Consider the following 21,969-nt stretch of genomic DNA (forward strand, 5'->3'; position numbering starts at 1 on the left):
CAAAGCAGATTTTCTGAACCGGGCACAGTTCTCCAAAATCAGCTTCTATCAGCCTAAGGCTGTCGTTTCACAAGCAGCAGTGACCCGATCTGAAGCTCACAGCCGCTAAAAGAGGTCGTCTCACACATCCACATCAGCTCTGCGCTTCCCGGGCTCCTCCAACAACCTCATCAACCCAGCCAGAAATTACAGAGCTTTCTGCTGGGGTAACTGGTTGAGGCTACTCATGGATGGGGTCCAAAAAAGCACGACTGCCTGTGGAAAGGGCGTTCTTTGTATTAGCTTTAGTGGTGTATGCGCGGCACGGACCTCATCTTCCTTTGTTCACGCAGAGATTCCATACTAAAATAATAATTTGTGCAAGAAATTACATGCCTGGGGTGCAATTAAAGCAGAAACACAGCAATGCTTCCTTGGCCTTTGTCCTCACTAAAGAAAACCTCAGCGGAATTCTGCCACCGCACTAATCCACGCAGCTCCTCGAGAACAGACTTTTCTAATCATATTTAGGCAAAAGAAAAAAAAAAAAAGCATTTCTTTTACCAAGTGGGGAATTTTATTAGGTCAGAATAATAAACCTAGTAACAGCAAGCTGATTATAGCTAGAGGCAAGACAACTGCTCTCCTACAGGGAATCTGTAGGGAAGTATTACCCTGCCAACACCACCACGAAGCCAATCATTCACACGTAAGAGAAGATGCAATAAATCCCGTGAGTCCAGCCTGAACGGTGGCACAAAGGTTCCTCCTCTATGAGGAACAAAAATTCACTTTTTCTAGAAGTCATGGACGAACACCTAAGCCACACTGAAACAGCTTTCCCGACCCAGGCTTCATTAGGAGACAGTCACCCTCCAACTCCAGCCGTTCCCATGAATCAAGCCCCGGATTCTGAAGGCAGAAAAGCCCCAGGACTGATCCCAACGCTGGCTCTGGGCCAGCACACCAGTCGCTGGGGACAGAAGGCGCCTGTGGCAGCTGGCCTCAGAGTCCTACGCCACCAAAATGGATCGTCATTAGATAGCCAGAGGAGAAGCTGACAATGAAGCCATGTAATCTATCCAAACGGAGACAAAAGAAAAAAGAAAGAGCAAGAGAGTGACGTGTTTTGCTTAATTAAAACAATATTTTCCTCAGTACTGCAAGCTGTCAGAGGGAGGTTCTGTTTTAAGCCGCAGCCCCAAGGTATCTCGTATCCTCTTCAGCCACATCGTGCAGGCCACGTCTGAGTACCTGCTACCTCAAACTCCAGTTTTCAAACAGGCACTTGCCCTTTCCAGCCTGGTAGTACCAGAGAGAAATTCAGACTCAGACCATTTGCTTTAAGATGGGTTCTAGAAGACTTTTGAGTAAATCCCCAGTGTTCTCCAGCGAGAACATGAGCCTCGTCACCAGATAACCAGCTAACACGTAAAAAAATTCGGGAGGGAGGGTAAAAAGAAAGGGGGGCAGAGGGAAGGGAGCTGTGCTCGGAGCAATGACCCTTCTCCTCCTCCGGCACAGGAAGAGCTGCCGCTGCGGTCGCCGTCTCCAGTTCCTCAGGTGACCCCGCGGGAATCAGCGGTGACTCCTCTCCGTTGGCAGCTCTCCTGGAAGCACCCCCAGGAGCGCATGGGTGCCACCCAGAGAGAGCACCCAGCCCGCCCAGCTGGCGTGGGCCACCACGGCTCTTTCAATTACCTCTTATCTTTTCCAATATGATTTCTGAAAGACGAAAACGTAAGTACTTCCCACTTTTTAGAAAGCCCGAGTTAACCCTGCACGGTGCTTCTTGCACCACGCCGCAAGATCTAAACGTCTTGGCCACTGCTGCTTAAATAATTAAACTGTCTAGGGACATTCAACTACCTTAATATATTAAGGTGACACAGCACAGTTCAGTGAACACTAAAGAGAAACCCAGGTCACTCTGTCACAGGAACCCTGGCACAAGTGGTTAGCTGTTCCAGTCGATATGTGAAGGCACCCGGGTGCCAGCACCACATACCGAGCGAGCTGGCCAGGGACGGGGAAACGTAGCCAGAGCCCAGAACAGCCAGTTCCACCGAGGTCGTATCGTATCACATGAAGAAGCAGGGATTGACCATGAGAAAGGGCATCCTTAGTACTCGGAAATTAAAAAGTCAGCTCGCAGAACTAGAAAGTTAACCAGGAAAAGAGCTACTGAGAAAAACCAGCCCTCTGGCAGCCCGAGCCCGCTCTCGCACAGCCCCTCGTCTCCTTTGGCCAAACGATGCAGATTCACATACCAAACAGCTCTGCCTTTCCAAGGAACTCATGATCTAAAAATTTCAGCAATTTCTCTTACAGCAGAACTCCCACCGTAAGCCGCTTTAACTGCCAGAAACTCCCCTGCAGCTCGCTGCACGGAACTTAGAAGAACTAAGACATCTCCGTTGCCTTTCCACGCTGCCCCTGGTTATCACAGCTACGCTTCTCCACTCGAGACAAAGTCTGGGGCATTGTTAAGTGCGCTCGTGTCCCACATTCGGAGGGACAAATATAGCAACAGGACATGAACAAGAACAAAGACTCATTTACCCTTTGCTACAAGTAGGTCTGAAAGAAAAAAAAAATCCTTCCCCCCGTCTCCCCCTCTCGACACCAGAACATGTTATAATACACACAGAGCACCCAGCTGCAGCATCACCGTCTTGTAGGGCTTTTGAATAGGAGACCAAGTCCTTATTATGGCTTTGATGTCATTTTATTAACACTTGTCAGCCATTTAAGGGTTCTGCTCAGATTTAGCCAGATTTGTCACTGGTTTTGTTTCCTTTAAAAAAAAAAAATTAAAAGAAACGGTAAGTATACTGAAGTTCTGGCATTTTTTTACATCTCAGTAATCTGACTAATAATCCAATGCAGGTGAGGATAAAGAGATGTTTTCGCACTACTTACCAAGGCATCTCACCCTGGTCACTAAATAATGCCCCACAAAACACACATTGAAAGACCAAACCCCTCCTGCATGTCCTACACATGCACAACCAGCTGCTTTGGATCAGTTTTGTTGTTTCATTTCACTGGGGCTCTGGGGCTCCTACAGGCATTCACTTCACAACAGGGTTCAGAACACCATCCTGCAGGAAACACAACGCTGTGAGACCACGCCGGTAACATGCAGGATGCCCTTCTGCAAGACTCTCCCAGCATCGCCATTAAAAACTGATATGCTCAAGTCAAAGCTGCATCTCCATCTCACAAAGGCCAGCCGGTACCCTTCGTTCATTATCACTCTGCAAACAGGACAAAGGTCTCACCTAAATAAACCTGAGAACCACCAAGCTTCTCCAGTTTGCTGCAAGGTAGGACACAAACCGATCCTGGCAGACCGCCCCAAGATTGCACCTCTCAAGAGTTACATACCCGGTGCTGTACATACACAGACATAAAGCAACGCTTGCCTAATCCACAATTGTTTGTTTACATGCAAGGTAAACTTATGCAAGAGTTTCTCTTGTATATATTTCACTTCCAATCTACCCCTTTGAACGCTGAGTGGACACGCACTGTCCAATTACACTAATCACCCTAAGGCATATCTGATGACCAGAGACCGAGTCTGAGTACAGACTTCCACCATCACGGTGTGAGATTCCCTGTCTCCAGCAGCCCTCTCCTCCTGCCCTCCCGGTGACACCTCTGGGTGCAGGCAGAGTGGCAATCGCGGGCAGCCAGCGTGCCAGCCAGCCTCCCCTGATGTTCGCTGTCACAGCGCACCCTCCAGTCCGGCAGAGCTCTCGCTTCAGGAGGCTGCTGGCCAAGTCTATTAATAACCGACGCCGCGCTGAGAAGTTTGCTCGTGCCAAAACCAATCCCTGTATTTCTTCTCACAGTCCTTGCAGCGGCTGTCAAGAAGTCGTTTGACCAATTACAAAGAGTTCATTTGCATCTTTAGCATGCCTAGATCAGAGGAGATAACAGAACACAGAATTCACACCAACTCATCCACTTACCACAGATTTAAAGGCTTTATCTACAACTAAATCACTGACCTACAGTTCTGCTCTTGCACCAGGCTTCCCAAGTGCATGAGAACACGGCCTTCATCAAACCACACATTTCATAACTTACGAAGATCAAGAACAAGACTCCATCCTCTACAGACCCAGCAAATATGAGCTTTTTTCTTGCTACTTTAATGCACGTTATACATAAACGCGCGGAGTTATTTAACATGTTATTGAAAGCATTTTCACCTTGTGTTAAACTGGTTGAGGGTACCCACGTCTGTCCTTTGGGATTAGGCAGGAGATGGGTGGTTGAGAAGCTGTTGGCAAATGCCTTTCAACAGAAGGAAGGGTATCAACTGGAATTTCAAACTGTAACTCTGCTTCATTTGTTTGATACGACCTTGTGTTGCTCAACCCTTCACGATGAATTACGAAGGCCTGGCTAAAAGCTCCACAACTGCCCCGGCAGGATTTAAGGTACACAAACCATAAAGATGTTGTATCTAAATGTATATAGGTTTGGAGAGAGAATTCAGTCTAGATTACAGAACAGTATTAGAATTTTGCTCTTTTTATCAAAAACAGACTTCTGTAACGCAATAAACACTCAGGTCCTACTTTTCTGTGAATGGAAAACAGGTGAAAGCATCACATAGAGAAGATTCCCTGCTCCCTCTGCCCCTTACAGTTGCTGAGAATGTTAGTACATTATATATAGTATAATATAGAGAATTCAAAAGTCTCAGAGAGTAAAATAGTTACAGAAATAGTCTGAGAGGAAGATTAAATGACATCATGACAGAAGATAAAGTATTGATCAGAACTAAGATTAAACTTTTTTATGATTGCAACTGCTACAATAGAGAGTTCCTCAAGCCATCCATGGAGCCACCTGCAGAAGAGCTAATGATCAGCTCTCCCAGAACAGCACGGCTGCAGCGTTCTCTGACAGCTGGAAGAGCCCGAGACACGCTCTTAAAAAGCAAAGGCGTTCAGAGGAGAGGCCTGAAGGAAACCGAACGCTGCAGAGCCCGGCTGCAGCAGTGCAGTTACGCTCCTTCGGTACACGCGAAAAGCAAACAATAGAACTTGTGTGGGAGCTGGGACAGCCAGAACTTGGAGATCAAAGAGGAGATGCCAGGCAAAGACAGAGGTGATGAAAGCAAATGTGAAGATTTCAGCAGAATGGGAGCTGAGGTAGTTTTGCATGGAGAAGCTGATACTGAGGCAGCAACAGGCAGTCACTCATATGAACCTGGGAGAAGAAAGCATCACAAGGCCGAGGAGGACATCGTTAGGGCAGAGGGAACCAGACAGTTGTAACTGAAAAGAGACAAGGGTTATGTTTGCTCTGTTTCTTATAGCTGATAGAATTAGTCCACCAGAAGATGCTCAGCACCACCACAGCAGAGGCAGCTGCAGGCAAAGTTCACCACTGCAGTCTGTCTCTAGGCAGATGAATTCCACCAGTTCAAACTGTCTGGAACTTCAGCAGCAGAGCTGAGGTTTTAGAATAGCACTCCAGCCCTGCAGTTGTCGGGATCAGTAGGAAAACAGTTATATTAGCAAATACACAAATACTACCCTTACACATCCTTTCAACAACACGGCATCTCCAGATACAAAGTAGAAAACATAGTTCTGGTTCAACTACCCGTGTTTTCATTAAGTGCATATTTCCAGTTCCATAAGTCTATATAAATATTCTCCTGAGGGAAGTCAGAAAGCAGTAGTAAGGAGATGGACTATTCCAGAGGTAGATGTAATTTAGCAGTAAAAGACTGTCCCTTTACACAGTAGAACAAGAAAGTCTTTAAAAAATCCTTCACATGGTTATCACTTTATGGCTCAAGCAAAGTGAAGTACGTGAATTGCTCCACGCCAGCCAGTGCAAACAAGTGTTTCTTCAGAAGGCTCGCTGACCTGGCACACCGTGTTGGTCAAATGGCTTAAAGATAACAGCATGGGTTAAAAAATGCATCGTTTACACAAGCAAATTCCATCTCAAAGGACATCTTAGTACAACCACTTCTCTCCCCACCACAGCAGGCAGCAATTTTCCAAGAATGCTACAAAGGGTTTTATCTCAGTAAGAACTCTCCAGCATCGAAGGAGCCAAAACATTGCTCATTTTCTTTTCAAGTTGCAGCCCAAAACTATTATTGTTACCACAAGGACTTTTAGCCTGCTGACACAAAGACATTAGCAACTCTCAGCTCAGCCTGGCGATAACCTCACATTACCAGTCTAATATTTTCTCTGTCTCCCAAACGCTAGAAGGTAACTCCCATATCAAATGTACTGTTGCATGGCAGGAAAAATAAAATGCACCAGAGCCACCAAGTAATTTACTAATCACAAGCAATCCTTGTGATTTACATCTAAATTGGTCTCCAACCACCGTGTCCCATACATCAAAAAGGTTTTCATCTTGACGCTTAAGGACTTTTCTCCAGCATGACTTCACATCAGCTATCCCAAGCATCAAGGTGCCATTATTAGCTAAGGATGGGGCAGAAAAAAGAATGACTTATTAGTAGAACTGCCTGGGAAACAGGAAGTTTATTTGAATTTCCTAAAAATTACACAATGCAGAAGGTTTCTAGCCAGCTCTCCGAGGACTGTTCCCACATGTTTAACTGGAACGTCAGAGTTTTGAACTCTGCATCCTCGTTCTTAACAGACACTTTTCACGCTGCTGAAGGGGATGCTTTGCGATACTAACAATGCTTTACAAACTCCTTTCATCTAACCAGCTGCTTCCTGCGCGGCAGAAGAGAAGGCAGAGGAAGCCAAGGGCTGAGGAACAATACTGACAGACAAGGGCTTCAGCAGAAAGACAGGATTGTTAAGCAGCATCCAGAGAGCGCTTCCCTCCGACAGAGCAGTTCCAGTCCCTGCAGAACGGTTCCTCTCAGCCGCTCCCGCAGCGTGGCAAGCAAAGAAACTATCTGCTGGGAAATAAAAACGCGTTTTGTTTCGTGGTGCAACCTCCGAGCCTGGAGAGCATCAGGCTGGACTGACATGCCTGGGAAGAAAAGGGAATGCAAACCGAGACGGGCATGCAGGCGTACGCACGGAGCGTGCTGGTGGATGAGAGAGTTTTGCCAGAGGTAAAGGATTCTGGCACCCACGGGTGGCAGCAGGTCAGCATTCACAGGGCGTGCACAGGTGATTTATATGGTGTAATGAGATTTCATTACTTAAACGCACACAGCAGAAAATCACCATGGCACTACCACTACTTTTAGAAACAGCACAACCAAAGCACTCACAAGATCCTCACGCTGCCAAAGAACTCTTATACTTTACAGCAGCAAGGAAGATGCCAACCAAAAAGAAATGTTAGAAGTTAAGATGTTAAGATTCAAAGTTCGAAAGGAACTAGCAACGCTGGAAAGGATGGCTACATGCAATTAAAGCCCTGAAATAAATCGAGGCACCACTCCCAGAACAGGGAGAGAATAAGAACTGTCACTTGAATTAGATGTTTTTTTCAGTGATTCAGAAGTTATCCTTAAACTCTTCTTCCTTCCTGCAGGATTGAGGCACTCTGAGATGGCACATCCCTGACTGCACCCATGTGTTTATCTGCTGTCCTCCCAAGATACCTTTTTTATGGTCCTGCATATAACATACAAGAGACTAGGCAGGGACAAACTGTGCACTGAGGACAAGCCCATTACTCAGATTCATATAGATGTAAATTGCACTAATTACAGTTAAATAGAGCAACATCATATTGAACCTTGAAGCCTAGAATCGGCAGCGTACAGCATCACACAGAGCTGTGTGACCACGGAAGGGCACAGCTCCCAGTACTGAGGGAGAAAGTCAGTGTGCTGCACATATACTCCATGTGCAAACTGTACAGCTGCAGCAGCCTTCCCACATTTTAAGGTATTTCAAACTCCTTAAAACAGACAAGTGAGTGTGGCATGTGTAAGCCATCTTGGGCAAGAAACTTGAGCAGCAACATGGTGCCAAACAGCCTCGTGTGAGGAAAGGCAATGTTGCAATGAACAACTTATCCCTTCCAAAAAATCTTTCACAAATCTAAGTAAGCACGCAAACTTCCTAGTCCTTGGACCTGGAGAAAGAGGATTTTCTTTTATGGTTCTTCCTGTCCAAGCAGTAAGTTTTCAGTGTTAAATTTCCCCAGTTAATACCGTACAGGTCTACAGGCAGTCAGCAAGCTGATTCCTCCGGGTTTAGTGCCCAAGTCAGCGGGTCGCTTTGAGGGGAGCACCCAGAAATGCCCCAACAAGCAGAGCAGCGGTGTCTGCCATCACACAAGCCCCGTCCGCGCCCAGGGTCCTCCCGGCTCCGCATCACGAAGGTCACCGGATGCAAGTGCTGGCGCCTGCTGCCACCGGCGGGTCTCCTCCCCCGGCCGGGGCACAGGTACCGGCTCCTCAGAGCCCACGTCCCGCTGCCGAGAGCGGCGGAGCCGGGCTCCGGAGGCAGCCCAGCGCTGCGGGGCGGACACGGGATGAGGAGGGCGGCCAGACGCCCCCTCACCCCCCACGAACGCGCCTCCGCAGCCCGGCCCGGCTCAGCCCCCCAGGCCAAACCCCGCCGCCCGCCCCCCGCCGCCGCTCACCAGAAGATCCAGCTCGGTGCGGTGCAGCCCGAGGCGGCCCAGGCCCACGGCCAGGTCGTGGATGCAGAGCGCGCCGTCGCGGTTCACGTCGAGCTTCTGGAAGAGCGCGCGGAGGCGCCGGTCCTGCTCGGAGGCCTCGCACAGAGACCGCCCGCAGGGGCCCGCGCTCCCGCCGCCGCTCTCCGTCCCCGGGCCGGGCGCCCCGCCGGCGGCCCGCGGGGAGGCGCAGGGGCAGAGCACGCCGCTCACCACGGGGGAGGCCAGCGAGCGCCGCGCCCCCGGCATCGTCCGGCCGCCCGCCCGCTCCTCACCGCGCCGACGCCGGCAAATGGCGGCGCTTCCGCCGCAAGGAGCCGACACGGGGCGCTTCCGCCTTCGCGCCACGCGCCGCGGCCGCCACGTGACGCTCGCGCCGGCCAACGGCAGCGGCCCGCGCGCCAGCGTCAGCGAACACGCCCCCGCCCACGCCCCCGGCTTCCACGCGCTCCCGCGAGGTGGGCGGGCGCTGACGTCAGAGGGACGCCTTCCCCTTCACCAATCGGAAGGAAATACTGCCCGAGGCGGAAGGGGGCGGTACAAGGGGCTGGACCAAGCTCCCATTGGTTAAGCTCCTGGGAGAGGCGAGGCTAAAGCTACAGCATCTCCAATCAGATCGGGAACCGGCAGCCAGTCTGAGCTTGACGGACGTGGCCTGTATCCGGTAGCTCCCACAGCAGGGGGCGCTCTGTGTTGATGGACGGGAGAAGTACCCAATGGAATTAGAGCGGGGAAATTCATGGGCGGGCCCAGCCCCTCACAGACCTCACGCAGGCCCAGTGGCCTGAGACAAGCGGCGGGGCGGGGCCGTCTCTTGGCCCCCCCCGATGGGCAGCGCGGCTGGCCAGTGACAGGGCGGCGCTGCCGGCGGGAGGCGAAACCTCCGCCTGACGGGCAGCCCGGCTGCCCAATCAGACGAGGCAGGAAAGGGGGCTGATTCTGGAAGCCATTACGCCAGTGTCGCAGGGTGGAGGCCGTTGAGTGGGGTTTGCTGGGTGGCTGCGGTACGCAATTTGCGTATCGTTGGCGGTGCCAAGGGGGGAGCGGGGGGGGGACAGGCACCTCCGGGCCCTGAGGGGCCTCGGAGCCCCCCTGTTGTCCCCGGCCCCGGGGGGTGAGCAGGCCTGGGGGGGCCCTGCTGCCCCTCGGCCCTGCCCAGCCTCCCCCAGGGCCCCCTGGGCCCGGCCAGGCCCTCCTGGCCTGCAGGTGCCCCCCAGTGCCCCCTCCTCGGTGCCCCTCATGGCCATGGCGTCGCCCCCGGCGCCCCCGGCCAAGAAGCGGAAGATGAACTTCTCGGAGCGGGAGGTGGAGATCATCGTGGAGGAGCTGGAGCGAGGCAAGCACCTCCTCATCAACCACTTCAACGCGGGCGTGCCCCTGGCCGCCAAGGCCGCCGCCTGGCACGACATCCTGCGCCGCGTCAACGCCGTCGCCACCTGCCACCGCGAGCTGCCCGAGGTCAAGAAGAAATGGTCCGACCTCAAGACCGAGGTGCGACGCAAAGTGGCCCAAGTCCGGGCTGCCATGGAAGGAGGAGGCGAGAACCAGAACGGCAACGGCAACGGGCCGGAGAGCGAAGACCCGACGGGCGCCGCGACCGCCCCGGTTATCCTCACCCCCATGCAGCAACGCATCTGCAACCTGCTGGGAGAAGCCACCATCATCAGTTTGCCCAGTGGGGACTGCAGCGCGGGTGACGGGACCGAGATACCCATCACCGCATCAGCCACCACGGTCACCCTGACCCAGAGTGAGTGCTGCACCTGCTGAAGATGCTCTGTGCTGAGTTGGAAGGTCATACGGGGTGCCCTGACACCCACCTGTGAGGAGGCCCTGAGCCCTGTGCGGGGAAAGCCCCAGCAAAAAGAAACCCTTGCGTCTCTGTAATGAAAATGGCATTCCCAGTATGTCCTCGTGCTGTAGGGGAGTGGCTGCAAGATACACACGTACTGAAAGTCAGCTTTGATAGCTGGGCTCGGCCTTAAGAACAAGGAAAGCCAGTATCCTTTGCGTCTTGCAGGTTCTTCGGTCCCCCTCTCTGGGAAATCAGCCTTGGAGATGCTTCTTCCTCTGCTGATTTCCCAGTCTGCCCCAAAGAGCAGCTGTCCTTCTGACATGTGCCATTCTGGGTCTTGTCTTTGCCCTTATGTCACTTGGTTAATGCCACTTGGAAAGATTGTTCTGAGGTGGAGGCTGAGAAATGATTTTGTCTAGACAGATAAGGCATGGCCTATTCCTTTGGACTGTACAGCCTAGAAGGAAGCTCGAATGAGGGTGGAGTAGACTTAACTAGGTCATTTTGTGCATTGCTGGTCATTGTATGTTATCTCACCGAACAGGCAGTATTCCTGTGATATTCATTGAATAGTCCTGTAGATAAAAATCCCCGTATCGCAGCTACTTCTTACCCCCTTTCTGTCCTTTGTTCTCAGTTCCTGCAGAGACGACCTACCACAGTCTGGAGGACGGAGTTGTGGAGTACTGCACAACAGAAGCCCCCACCACAGTCACCGCCGAAGCACCCTTGGAGATGATGGCGCACCAACACGAAGTGTCTACGAAACCCCAGGAGCTGAAAAGCCGAATTGCTCTGAACTCAGCCAAGCTCTTGCAGGAGCAGCGAGTGACCAACTTGCACGTGAAGGAGATTGCCCAGCATCTGGAGCAGCAGAATGACTTGCTTCAGATGATTCGTCGCTCTCAGGAGGTGCAGGCATGCGCCCAGGAGCGACAGGCACAAGCCATGGAAGGAACACAGGCGGCACTGAGTGCCCTCATCCAGGTCCTCCGCCCCATGATTAAGGACTTCCGTCGATTTTTGCAGAGCAATACACCCAGCCCGTCGGTCACCACTGACCCCAGCCAGGCGGGGCAGCAAGATGGCATGATCCAGTGAAAGAAACAGCGATGGGACATCTTTCTCGGAGAAAAATCCTGCCGGTGCTGCCGGTGGACACAGGGAGCGAGGGGTGCTGGCTCTTGTCAATGTGAAATGGCTCACCTCAGAGTCCTGCGGAGCCTAAACAGCTTTCTTTCTCTGCTAATCTCATGCTAATCTGCCTTTTCAGACTCGTCATACAGAGCTGTAGCAGGATGTGTAATAAACCGGGAACTTAACATTGGTTGCTTTAGTTCCTCAAACAATAGATTTATTAAAAAAAACAACAGTTATTTTTTTATTTCTGTTTGGAAAAAGCTCTCCTAAGTATGACACCTCTCTCTCTCTCTCAAGATCCATAGCCTTTAACTGACTTCTGACGTGGAGAGTCTTGTTGCGATATCACAGTGCTGCAGCTGCCAAGGTACAGCTATCACAAGCTGTGGTGCACAGTAGTGAATGCATTTCTGGCTCTTGCTGAAAGCATTTACTGGAAACGTGGTACTGGATATGGTACAACCTTCCCTCTGCACCAAGAGTTACGGATACCGCTCTTGGAGCATGACATCCAGCCCATGCCGACCAGCACCAAGCCTACAGGCAGTTTAAACCCCACCCACATCCCCTGAGGATATAAATGGGATTAAAATAGTGCGTTCACCTCATCCTCTATCTGCATGCAGTCATGAAATTTCAGTATAAACTTGGCAGATGTGATGAAAATTTCATGTCTCGGTTACCAGATACTGTCCTGGGATACGTATCGGAAGCAACATGGTACTTGTCTCAGCGTAGTTAATACACAAGGGCCTGGATGAGTTTCACCCAGGTGGGTGTAGCAGGTGAAACTCCATCTCTGTCTCATCTGTATTGTTTGTCACCTCCGTAATACCTTGATCCATCAAAGGAGACCTGGACTGCAGAGCTTCAGCCATGCAGTGATTCCCAACACGTAGGAGTTTGTCAGGCCCTGATGCAAGTGAGTGAATTTTGGAGCGTCACTTGGTGCTGCTGGTGGCAGTGGTATTTGTTCTGTACTTGTTGGGAGCTGGGAGCGAGTACAGCCGTGCTGTGTTAGTCTGCTAGCTGGCTTCCAGTGGCGTTCTGAGAAACAGCTCTGAGGTTCACCTCGCTGTTTTCTTACCATTATACAGGGTAAAAGAACATTTGCAGCCAGTTTTCTCTTCTTTGAGGTGTTCAGGCTGTGGGGCTTGGTCCTCAGTGACAAAGCTTAATTTCACAGGATGGTGAATGTGATTCTCACAGACGTGCAGTAACTTCATAAACTTTTAGGTGAAAAGCTCCACTTGTACATGCATGGAAGCAAACTTAAAAAGAAAAAGAAGGAAACGTAACTCTTCTCCCTGTACTTTACAAGTGTGTCACGTTTAACGGGCTTGTTGCTTGCCAGATATTGTTTTGAAATGGAACTTTTGCAGAGCTGGCATTTGCTTGCTGTTAAGTCGCCTTTAGGGCTGAGACACGATGAGCAACGACTGATGAGGGAGTGAATTTGCACAATCAAATGAAACCTTTACACAGCCTTTTGTTGAGGGGATGCTGATGGGGGATCCCTGGTTAGAGCAGTAGGTGAAGAAGCGACCACTGCCTGTCTCTGGCCTTGACTCCTCTCATCTGCAAGTCTGACGGGGGAGAAAAGGACAGCGCAGTGAGAGGGGTTCGGCCCCTGGGAGACTCCCAGCCCTTTGGCACTGACATCTCCGTGCTGAGTCACGGCGGCATCAGCTGCGTCTTCCCGCCTTGTCCGGCATCTCCCCACGTGAGTAACGCTCGCCTGACTCTTCCTCTCAGCCTTCGTGGAATCAAATCAATTGCTCAATTGAAATTTATTTTTAAAGTGAAAACTATGTCCTATGTGTTGGTTTACCTCATTTGTGTAATGATCTCTCCTTTACAAATAAGAATTTTAATAAAAAATACGTTTTTGGTAAACAGGCTGCTCCAGTTCATCGGTACGCTCCGGGGCAAAAACGAGTTTGTGACAAGAAGCTTGCAACACAGAATCCTCGCTGCGAAAGGGCCCAGGCAAGATGTGAACGGCCATGTGTCACAGTAGCTTTTTCTCTTGTTTGTGAACTTCGTGGCCTTGTATTTACATAATTAAGGTCTTTTTCAAATCACAGTTACAGCCTTACCTTGCAGCACTAGTTATTTCATTGTGTGTGACAGATGACTGAAGTATATTAATCTCCCAACCGGTCAGAAGATGCCACAATAGCCTAAAATGATGAATGAAGTGCCAGCCTTTGGCTTTAAATTGCAGTGTGCATTTTTGCGGTGACTAAGCGCTTGAACTGTGTTACTGTTTCATAGGAGTCAACGTGTTGCCCTTGGAACCACCCATTTTTCTTGTCTTTTCAGGATAAATATAGAGCTTAGTCAAGCCAGCAGCATTCAGGTGCAAGTTCCGCGTGCACATTTTTGTCTCATTAAAAAGATGGAGCAACATTTTAAATACGGGGTTGAGCACTGTGATGAGGGGCTTGGTTGTTGCTCACGCCGAGGTCATCAAACTTGGGGAGGGAGAGAGAAAAGTGTCCCTTAAAAGTCAAAACCAGGAGGGACAGGTAAACAGGGTGAACGTATAGGTGAGGCATTCAGCTGAACAGGGAACTGGTGCCCAAGGAGAACAAAAGCTGAGGAGGAACACCTATAGGTGTTCTTTTGTGCTCCTCTGCTGTTCTTTTTGTACCCAGAGATTGGTGTTCAGCACCCAGAGTGGGAAAGAGCCACGCAGGGATGTTCTGCTGCAGGGTGCCTCAGAGGTGAGTGGCATCCTTGGTAGATGCTGGAGGAAGAGAAGTTTGGTGGGGGACTCTTGACGGGTCAGAAGATGAACTTTGCAGCAATCAGCGGCAGCGGCCAAGCTGCCTGCAGCACCACTAGCTGCTTCAGGAGCAAAAATCTGTTTGTGTGCAGCTCAGGCCCGGCTTTCCAGGAGATGGCACTGCGCAACGGGGCGAGGCGCGGGGATCCTGAGCTGCAGCAGAGCACCATGCGCAGCAGGGCCCTGGCAGGATGGGCCCAGAAATGACCCTTGTCGTCCAGACCTTCTGTGACCCTGCTTGCTCCTCTCACTGATGAATCTCTTCAGGACTGAGAGCCTGGAGAGGAAGAAATTCCATGGGAAGAGCTCAGGGATGAGGAACGCCGGTAGCCCTAGAAAAGGGAACACGAACAGGGTCCCTCTGCTTCCCGCAGACACGGACAGAGGACGCTGCGATGTCGGGAGCCCACGGCGCTCTTTGGGATGAGTTCACTGCAGAACCGAATGGGCAGGCACAAGGTAAAAAAACTCATGAATTCTTTAATTGTAGGCAAAGGGACAGGTTTTAATATTTTTAGAAGCCACGTAAATAGGTCAGTATCCCACGAGTGCAGTGCGCTGCCAGAGCTACATCGCAGTTCTGGGAGCGGATCCCCACCGAGGACAGAATGATATCACCTGCACTCACCCGAATTACCTTTACCTCCTCCAGCATGTTTTTAAAGTTTCTCAAGCCTGTTTTGGCAAAACATTCCTCTGGGGGTTTTTTGTGTTATTTTCCCTGTTGCCATCCAAGATGTCGTTGCCAGCAGGTACTGCCAGCACAAGGGCGGCCTGTTAAGTATGAAAATTGAAGCATTTAAGATTCTTTGTCTTTCTTGAAAGCATCTGACAAGAAGCTTCACACGAATGACCAGCACAGCTTCCAGGCTGCGTTTCGCGAGCAGGAGTGAAGCCCACATCGCCTGCAAACCAGGCTCACCGGCCCTTGGGTCCCAGCCCCGCAAGGTGATTACCCCAAGGCAGGAGGCCAGCCCCATCAGGGCCGGTTTCTGTTACCTCTGCTGGCTGGGATCCCAAATTAGAGGTTGCCACATCAAGTGGGAACCACAAACATACCTACAGTTGTTTCTGCTGCGTTTGGGGTAGCAGCGGCATTTGTGGGGCTGCAGGCAGAAGCATGGAACCAGTGGGAGAGCCCACGGCCAGCAAGTCTCTTGTCCCGGAGAGCACAGGCGGTGACATTGGGATACAGACACAGGGTAACACTTAGTAAACACAATGAGCCTCGAGGCAAAGCGGGTTCCAGTCTGCAGATTTTGGAAGGGGCAAACCAGCTCCTGTTCCACCCATAGGCCTCCCGGAAAGAAACGGAGAGTCCTGCCACACATTCCCAGGACACACTGGCGCAGATATGGGAACCAGTAAACAAAAAAAGCCAGGCAGCTGGATTTTCAGGTCTGGCCACGTGCTTGGGGAGAGGAATCCACCGACTCCAGATTCCTGTGCTCCCTTTGTCTCTGTGGATAACAGGATCCCCCGTCCTGGCAGGCCAGAAACCCACCGTGCAGGTGTGTCCTCTGCAGGAAACCAGCCTGGCACAGAAAGTGAAACAGTCCTGGCCTTTATGGTGGTGAGTTCGGTTAAAGATGGAACTAGTGACGAACACAAGCAGATCAAAGTAGAGCTCGCAGCCTGTTATTAAATTGATGCAAGCTTGGAATAACTCCACACCATAGGATAATCCTACACAATGGGGATACCCATTCCCCTCACGGGGTATCCAGCAGCCTGCACGCTACAGAGGCGGCTCACACCGCTGCGGTGTCCTGCCCCGGGGGCCCCTGCACGCCCTGCCCCATTTCGGGAGCTCCCCAGCCTGGGTCTGCCCCCCAGCTCGGGGGAAGGCACCCACCACGGGTGCCCGGCCCGCAGCTCCCGTGCAGCTCCTCGGAGTGGGTGCGTTGCAGGTGCTGGGCCACCTGCAGTGCGAAAGCATAAAGCGTCATGTGCTAAACTTTTCTTTTTGGATGACGAGGCTGAAAGCTCGTCACAGCTATTGTAACAGAGGTTACAGGTGTAACGAGAGAGCCATTGTTGTGTTTACGCTGTTGCAGCAACGTGTATAATTTACTTTTCCAACTTTAATCGTTTGGCTGCTGGGACAAATGGATTAGCGTGATGATGTTTTCCAGAGGAAGACGCTGATGATGTCGTTTGCAGGGCTTGATGTATCTGGGATTCCCATGGGATAAGGATTTGATGAGATAGGATTTGATGGCTGACCAAACGCATTACAGAATCTACCTCGCTTCACCTCCCTGAGTTTTGCCCTTTCTGAATTTATCTTGCCTTGTTTCTTCCCTGCTGCTTTATTGCAGTTCTCTAAGCAGTGAGGGAGGAGGCAAGAAAAGCCATCTCCGTTCCTGCTCACTCGCAGTCCCAAGGCGAGCAGGGCAGAGAGATCCCAGCCCCTGGCCGGTGAGACACACCTCCCGTGAGAGCAGAGGTGAGGCCCAGGCTTAACTGCAGAGCCCAAACTGACAAATTATTCCAGACTGATAAGACAATGCCCTGAGCCAGCAAAAGTTGAGGAAGTGGTGGCGGCACTGGGGAGCGGCATCAGGAAAGGCTTCGGTCAGGGAGGGCATGGGGCAGGGACATGGCTGAGGTTCACGGAGCAGAGGTGAGGTGGGCATGGCGGGGATGAAGTCCTACAGGAGAAATCAACAGCGTTTGAGTCCAGGGTAAGGAGAATCAATATATACAGACGTGGCCCCTCAGTGAATGGCTTGGAGCTGGATTGGAAAATAATATAAAGGCAGTGGGATGGTGGATGGACAGAGATACCCTACGGCCACGTTCCCTCTGTGGTGCCTCCGCAGGGCTCAGCCTCGCTCACCCGCTCTGAGAGCAGCGGAGGCACACGTTCAGAGGAGCACTGCCCCTTTAAAAATGTGAATTTGGCCAGAAACAATTATGCAGCGTAAACACAGAAAAATCAACAGGGTGAATTTCGAACTAGTAAAGATTTAATCTCTAAGTCATGAGACTGCGTTTGTTAGGAAAATATACATACCCCTGAGAATCCAGCTACGGTTGCTATATTACACACTGCTCAGCAGCTCACTGGGCATTTTTCCAAATCCGTTTATTTTTAACATCAGTCACATTATTCAATTAATTATAAAAACACTGAGGTTTTCAAGTGATGTTTCTGATAAAACTGCAGAGTAAATATGCGTGAGAACAGCGAGGATTAAAATCTCTGTAAACTTTAGCATTTGGGGCTGTTGCTATAAACAAGAGAAGTCCGAGGAGGAGGTTATTTATCAGAGTGAATCATACCAGATAACACACGGCCTCCTCCCACACCACAAACAGAAAGATCGCGTGTCCTTTACCTAGTGATGGAAATGAAAGATCGACACATCTGTTAGCGGTACACTCAGGGAATGAGAAGTGTGAGGGACTGGGCTGGATTCTTCAGATGCTTCAGGCATTCGAGCCTCCCAGCTTGGCAAATATTAAATATTTAGCAGGCTGAACTCTTTCCCAATAAATTGAGAAACAGAAAGCAAAAAAACTCCAGCCCATCTCCAGCAATGACTCGAGGCCTTGAAAATGCCAGATATCCACTGATGGAACCATTCAAGCGCTACCTTTAAAAGCAGCCCCCACCAACCCCGCTTTATGGGAAGACTGGTTTCTCCTGCGATGGTTTCACTGTACCAATATGAAATGGTTTCCCAGGCCAAAGTCTGTGTATCATCTGCTTAACCTGGTAAGCAAGAATCATAACAACGCATTTGGCTTAATCCAGTTTTTAACTTTTATCCAAGCACATTGCTGCGTACTTTTCGTAGCAGATTTTTTTTTTTTAAGACTCACATTGTGGTAGAATCATTTGATGGCTCTGATATTGTCTGCATAGATGGCAAAGATTAAAGGCAAGGAGTCTGGGCGTCAAAGCCTGGCAAAGAGAGGGAGGACTCTCAGGCTTTCATCCAAGCTTTGCCAGACATGCAAATCAGCCTTGGGAAAAGTCCCTCCTGTATGAGCCTCAACTTCTCTGCCATAGAGACTCTCAGGCACATCCCTAACTTAAAAAAATAGGCAAATCATGTTGATGATTGCAGACTCCTTCAGGACAAGGAGAGACATTTTGTTCTACTTGCCCTTAAACAATGGAATCCTGCCTAACCAGGGATCCCAGCCACAGCACAGGACGTGGCAGCAGCACATAGTTAACAGGAGGGAGCCATTTTGATGAAGAGATGTGTTGAACTGGTTGCCACATCTCACACATGGAGGGTGAGACTCCAGCTCCCGGCCCTGCCTCACGCTGCCCGCAGGGCTGTGCGGTGCCAGGGCCTCCCTCTCACTCCAGGACAGCCGGCCCAGATGCTGCTGGTCAGCCGGGACCCGCAGCCTGTTGCAGAGTGAGGATGGGGCGGCCACACCGCTGTGTCTGTGAGGCAGCGCTGCTAAGAGCAGCGTGCCTGCAGCGTGTGGGACATACCCGCTGGAAGGGATGTCACCAGGAGCTGCCTGGGCAAGGAAGGCACTGGGACAGGGACGGGGCAAGGGGTCCTGGCTGTCACGAGGCAGTGCTGAAGAGGATGAAGAAAGACCATGCCCATCAGAGCTGCCTCTGCCATCACCTCAGCCCAGGCAGGGACACCTCGGCTGCAGGCTCCAGGGGCCGAGGCCTGCCATCCCCTCAGCCAGCCCGCTCCAGCCCCACACACTCCAGTGCCAGCTCGGTGCTGCTCGGCCTGCGGAGGGGCTGTGGGACACCCGGGGGGCGCAGGAAGGCCCGAGGAACGCCCCTGCCCAGCAGCCACGCGCCCGCCCAGGCAGCCAGGCCAGGCCGCGCTCCCGCCACCCTCCCCGCTGAGGCGGCACCGCGACCGCCGCAGCGCCCCCCGCTTCCCGCCCACCCCTCCGCCAGGGGGCGGGTCTGGCCCAAACCGACAGCCTCCACCTCCAATCCCCGCGCTTTCTTCCCCGCCCCGTGCCGGAGCAACCAATCAAAGTCTTGCTATGCTTTGCCCGCCTCCTTGCTGCTTGCCCAATCGTTGCTCTGCCTTGTGGCTGCTTGCGGCGTTGGCGTAGCGGCCGCAGTTGGCGTAGCGCTGGCAGAGGCGGCCGTGGCGGGCAGCAGCGGTGGCCGTGGCGGCCGTGCGAGGAGCGGGCAGGAGCAGTGAGCAGGGCCGGGCAGGCACCGGGCCGGGACCGGGCCGCAGGTCGGTGGAGGGGGCTGGGAGGCGGGCTGAGACCTCCCGCAGGTCGGCTCGTTATTTTGGGGCTGGGAGAGGGGCTGAGAGCTGGCTGCAGTTCACCCTGTGGTTCCCAGGGCTGGGAGGCAGGCTGAGACCTGGCCACCGTTCAGTGCATGGCTCAGAAAGCGAGCGGAGACCTGACCACAGCTTAGTGCCTGGCCCAGGGGTGCCAGGGGACGGATTGTGACCTCACTGCAGCCTGGTGAGTGGTCCACGGGGCCCAGAGGTGGGCTGAGACCTGTCCGCATCTCGGTGCGCGGTCCAGGGGGCTGGAAGGCAGGCTGAGAGCCAGCTGCAGCTCAGTGCAGGTGTGGCTGGTGGAGGGGGGCTGGTGGTGCGGAGCAGTCACCAATCTGCCCCCTCGCTCTGCGCCGAGGCAGCCACAGGAGAGCGGTGCCTCTGCGGAGGTGCCCCGGGCCCGGCACAGCGGGCAGAGCCGGCGGGGTTCGCCCGCTCCCACCCGAGCAGGAGAGGGGCTTTAACCGCACACCCGTGCAGGCAGCAGGAGCTTTGCCTGCGTTGGTTTGCAGTCATTAATTCCGAGTATCGGTGAGGATTGTTTACTGCCTGGTGTTCATAACCTCGTCCCTTTTAGATGCTAATCAGCTCTTGGCCTCCCTGGCTTTGGTGTTGCATAAATGTGTAATGAAATTACTGACCACAGCCCCAAAACTGAAATGTGCGGGGCACGGCTTGGTGTGGACCTGGTGCGGGGGGAAGGCAGCGTACTCGGTGGGCCTGGCTGTTGGACAGCCAGATGACCTGATTTGGTTGTTACGCGGTGTAATCTGGAGCAGACTGCTTTTTTTTTTTCCCCTCTGTGCTGCTTTCTCCTTTTATAAGATACAGGTGCTAACACTTAGGGCTGGTCGGAAAACCAGAAAAGAAGCAGATTTTTGCATTTCTTGAGACGGCTTTGCTTACTCTTGTTCAACCAGTTAGATGGATCTTGTTCTGTAAACAACTTCTAAAGGTGATGGATGAAAATAGAGCAGATTTTTATTAGCTGCTTTGCAAAACAAAAATTACCAGGGGGATGACAACAGCGAAGCTTGCCCTAGGCAAAAAGGGGAAAGAGGATGTTGGGGCTGGGCTAATTGGGGCCATACCTCTTGAGAGTGGTATGAGTCTGGACTGAATATTACCCATCCAAACAGGTTTTAGAGGAGGAGGAGGAGCCCAAGACTGGCTGGGACTAATTTACTCATTTCCCTCCCAAAGGCTGACCCGAAGACCTGTATCAAGGAGTTGCACAAGAAGAGGGGATAGAAACTGGAAGCTCTCTGAGTTTGCTGCCTGCAGACTTAAGGCTTCTTTGGAGACTCAAGATGATTTCCCAGAAGAGATGCTTTCTGGAGGGGTTGTGCTGAAGACAGAGCACTGCAGCCTCTAACTGGGACAGCTCCTGCTGGTCTGGAGCTGAGACTGACTTCTCTCCCTTCCTTTTCCCTTGGAGATGTTGCAGAGATTTAATCTGACCTCTTCCTCCTCACCTGAAGCCTGCCGTGGCGATGATCCCGCAGCCAGATCCGACCACCAAAGAGAAGAGAATTGTGCGTTTGAAGCTGGGCCGTCGTTGTAACTGAATTGGAATTTAGTCCCTGATCGCGCTCCTGGGACGAGTGCTGTTCCTCTGCTTGTCTGTGTGTGCGTTTTGAGCCGCTCCTCCCTGATCCTCTTTGAAATTCCTGGGCTTTCCACACTGAATTTGCCCATGGCTTTCCTGATGAAGAAGAAGAAATTCAAATTTCAGACAAGTTTCACTCTAGAAGAGCTGACTGCTGTCCCCTTTGTGAATGGGGTTCTGTTCTGCAAAATCAGGCTGCTGGATGGAGGAGACTTTGCTAGCTTATCTACCAGGTAAGAAGCTGTTTGCAGACTTGCTTCCTGGCTGTGCTGCTTTCCCTGGTTATTCTTCACTTGAGCGGTTTAGCATATGGCTACCACTTGCCTACCCCTTGATGGGATTTTAAGAGTTCTGTTGTAGGGCCCCACATGCCACATCATTCTCCGGAGCTGGGGAAGAACGTAGCTGGAGAGCTCTGAACCTGGGTGGTGTTGGCTGCTCAGAGCTGGACTGAACATTTTCAGAAATGTGGGGAGGGAGCGGGAGGTCGCTGCCCTGAAAAGGACTGGGGTTTGTGGGTTAAATCCTCTCTTGTTTCCCCCCGCCCTCACCCAAGCTCTCACACGCTATTTCAGACCCTATGCTGTATTACTTTCGTGCCTGACTTGAAATGCAACTCTGTAGAAAGCTGCATCTAAGCAAATCAACCCTTCCCAACTTCGCTCTCCTCCTTTGCTTCCGAATTACTGTTCTTGGTAAGAGTGGAAGTAGCTTGCTTTGCATTGCAAATTGCTGTGCAAGGGAAAACTGCTGCCTGGAGTCAAAGTTGTCAGTGTTAAAGACACAGTTGATCTCC

General features: G+C 51.8%; 3 protein-coding genes across 5 annotated transcripts in view; 2 read left to right on the top strand and 1 right to left on the bottom strand.

The window, feature by feature from the left end:
* The window catches only part of SLC25A25 (solute carrier family 25 member 25), a 26,705-nt gene extending 17,861 nt beyond the window's left edge, over positions 1-8,844 (bottom strand). The window contains exon 1 of the mRNA XM_068413752.1: positions 8,560-8,844. Coding sequence (XP_068269853.1) covers positions 8,560-8,844 — 285 coding nt within the window. The remainder of the gene's footprint in view (positions 1-8,559) is intronic.
* Positions 8,845-9,567: 723 nt separating this feature from the next.
* NAIF1 (nuclear apoptosis inducing factor 1) lies at positions 9,568-13,518 on the top strand. 3 transcript variants are annotated; one of them, XR_011049364.1, is made up of 3 exons: positions 9,568-10,345; positions 11,028-13,253; positions 13,430-13,518. XR_011049364.1 is itself a non-coding variant. In XM_068413969.1 (2 exons), exons 1-2 carry the CDS (start codon positions 9,835-9,837, stop codon positions 11,489-11,491), a joined length of 975 nt encoding a protein of 324 aa, XP_068270070.1. In that variant the 5' UTR covers positions 9,568-9,834; the 3' UTR covers positions 11,492-13,349. The 3 variants fall into 3 exon arrangements, 1 of the variants encoding a protein (XP_068270070.1); XR_011049365.1 differs by having other exon boundaries at positions 11,028-12,452; XM_068413969.1 differs by lacking the exon at positions 13,430-13,518 and having other exon boundaries at positions 11,028-13,349.
* Positions 13,519-19,404: 5,886 nt separating this feature from the next.
* EEIG1 (estrogen-induced osteoclastogenesis regulator 1) overlaps positions 19,405-21,969 on the top strand; it is a 38,550-nt gene continuing 35,985 nt past the window's right edge. The window contains exons 1-2 of the mRNA XM_068414026.1: positions 19,405-19,510; positions 20,768-21,406. Of these exons, the coding sequence (XP_068270127.1) occupies positions 21,261-21,406 (146 nt within the window). The 5' untranslated portion in view covers positions 19,405-19,510; positions 20,768-21,260. The remainder of the gene's footprint in view (positions 19,511-20,767; positions 21,407-21,969) is intronic.

This window comes from Nyctibius grandis, chromosome 16 (genome assembly GCF_013368605.1).
Source record: "Nyctibius grandis isolate bNycGra1 chromosome 16, bNycGra1.pri, whole genome shotgun sequence".
Lineage (NCBI taxonomy): Eukaryota > Metazoa > Chordata > Aves > Nyctibiiformes > Nyctibiidae > Nyctibius > Nyctibius grandis.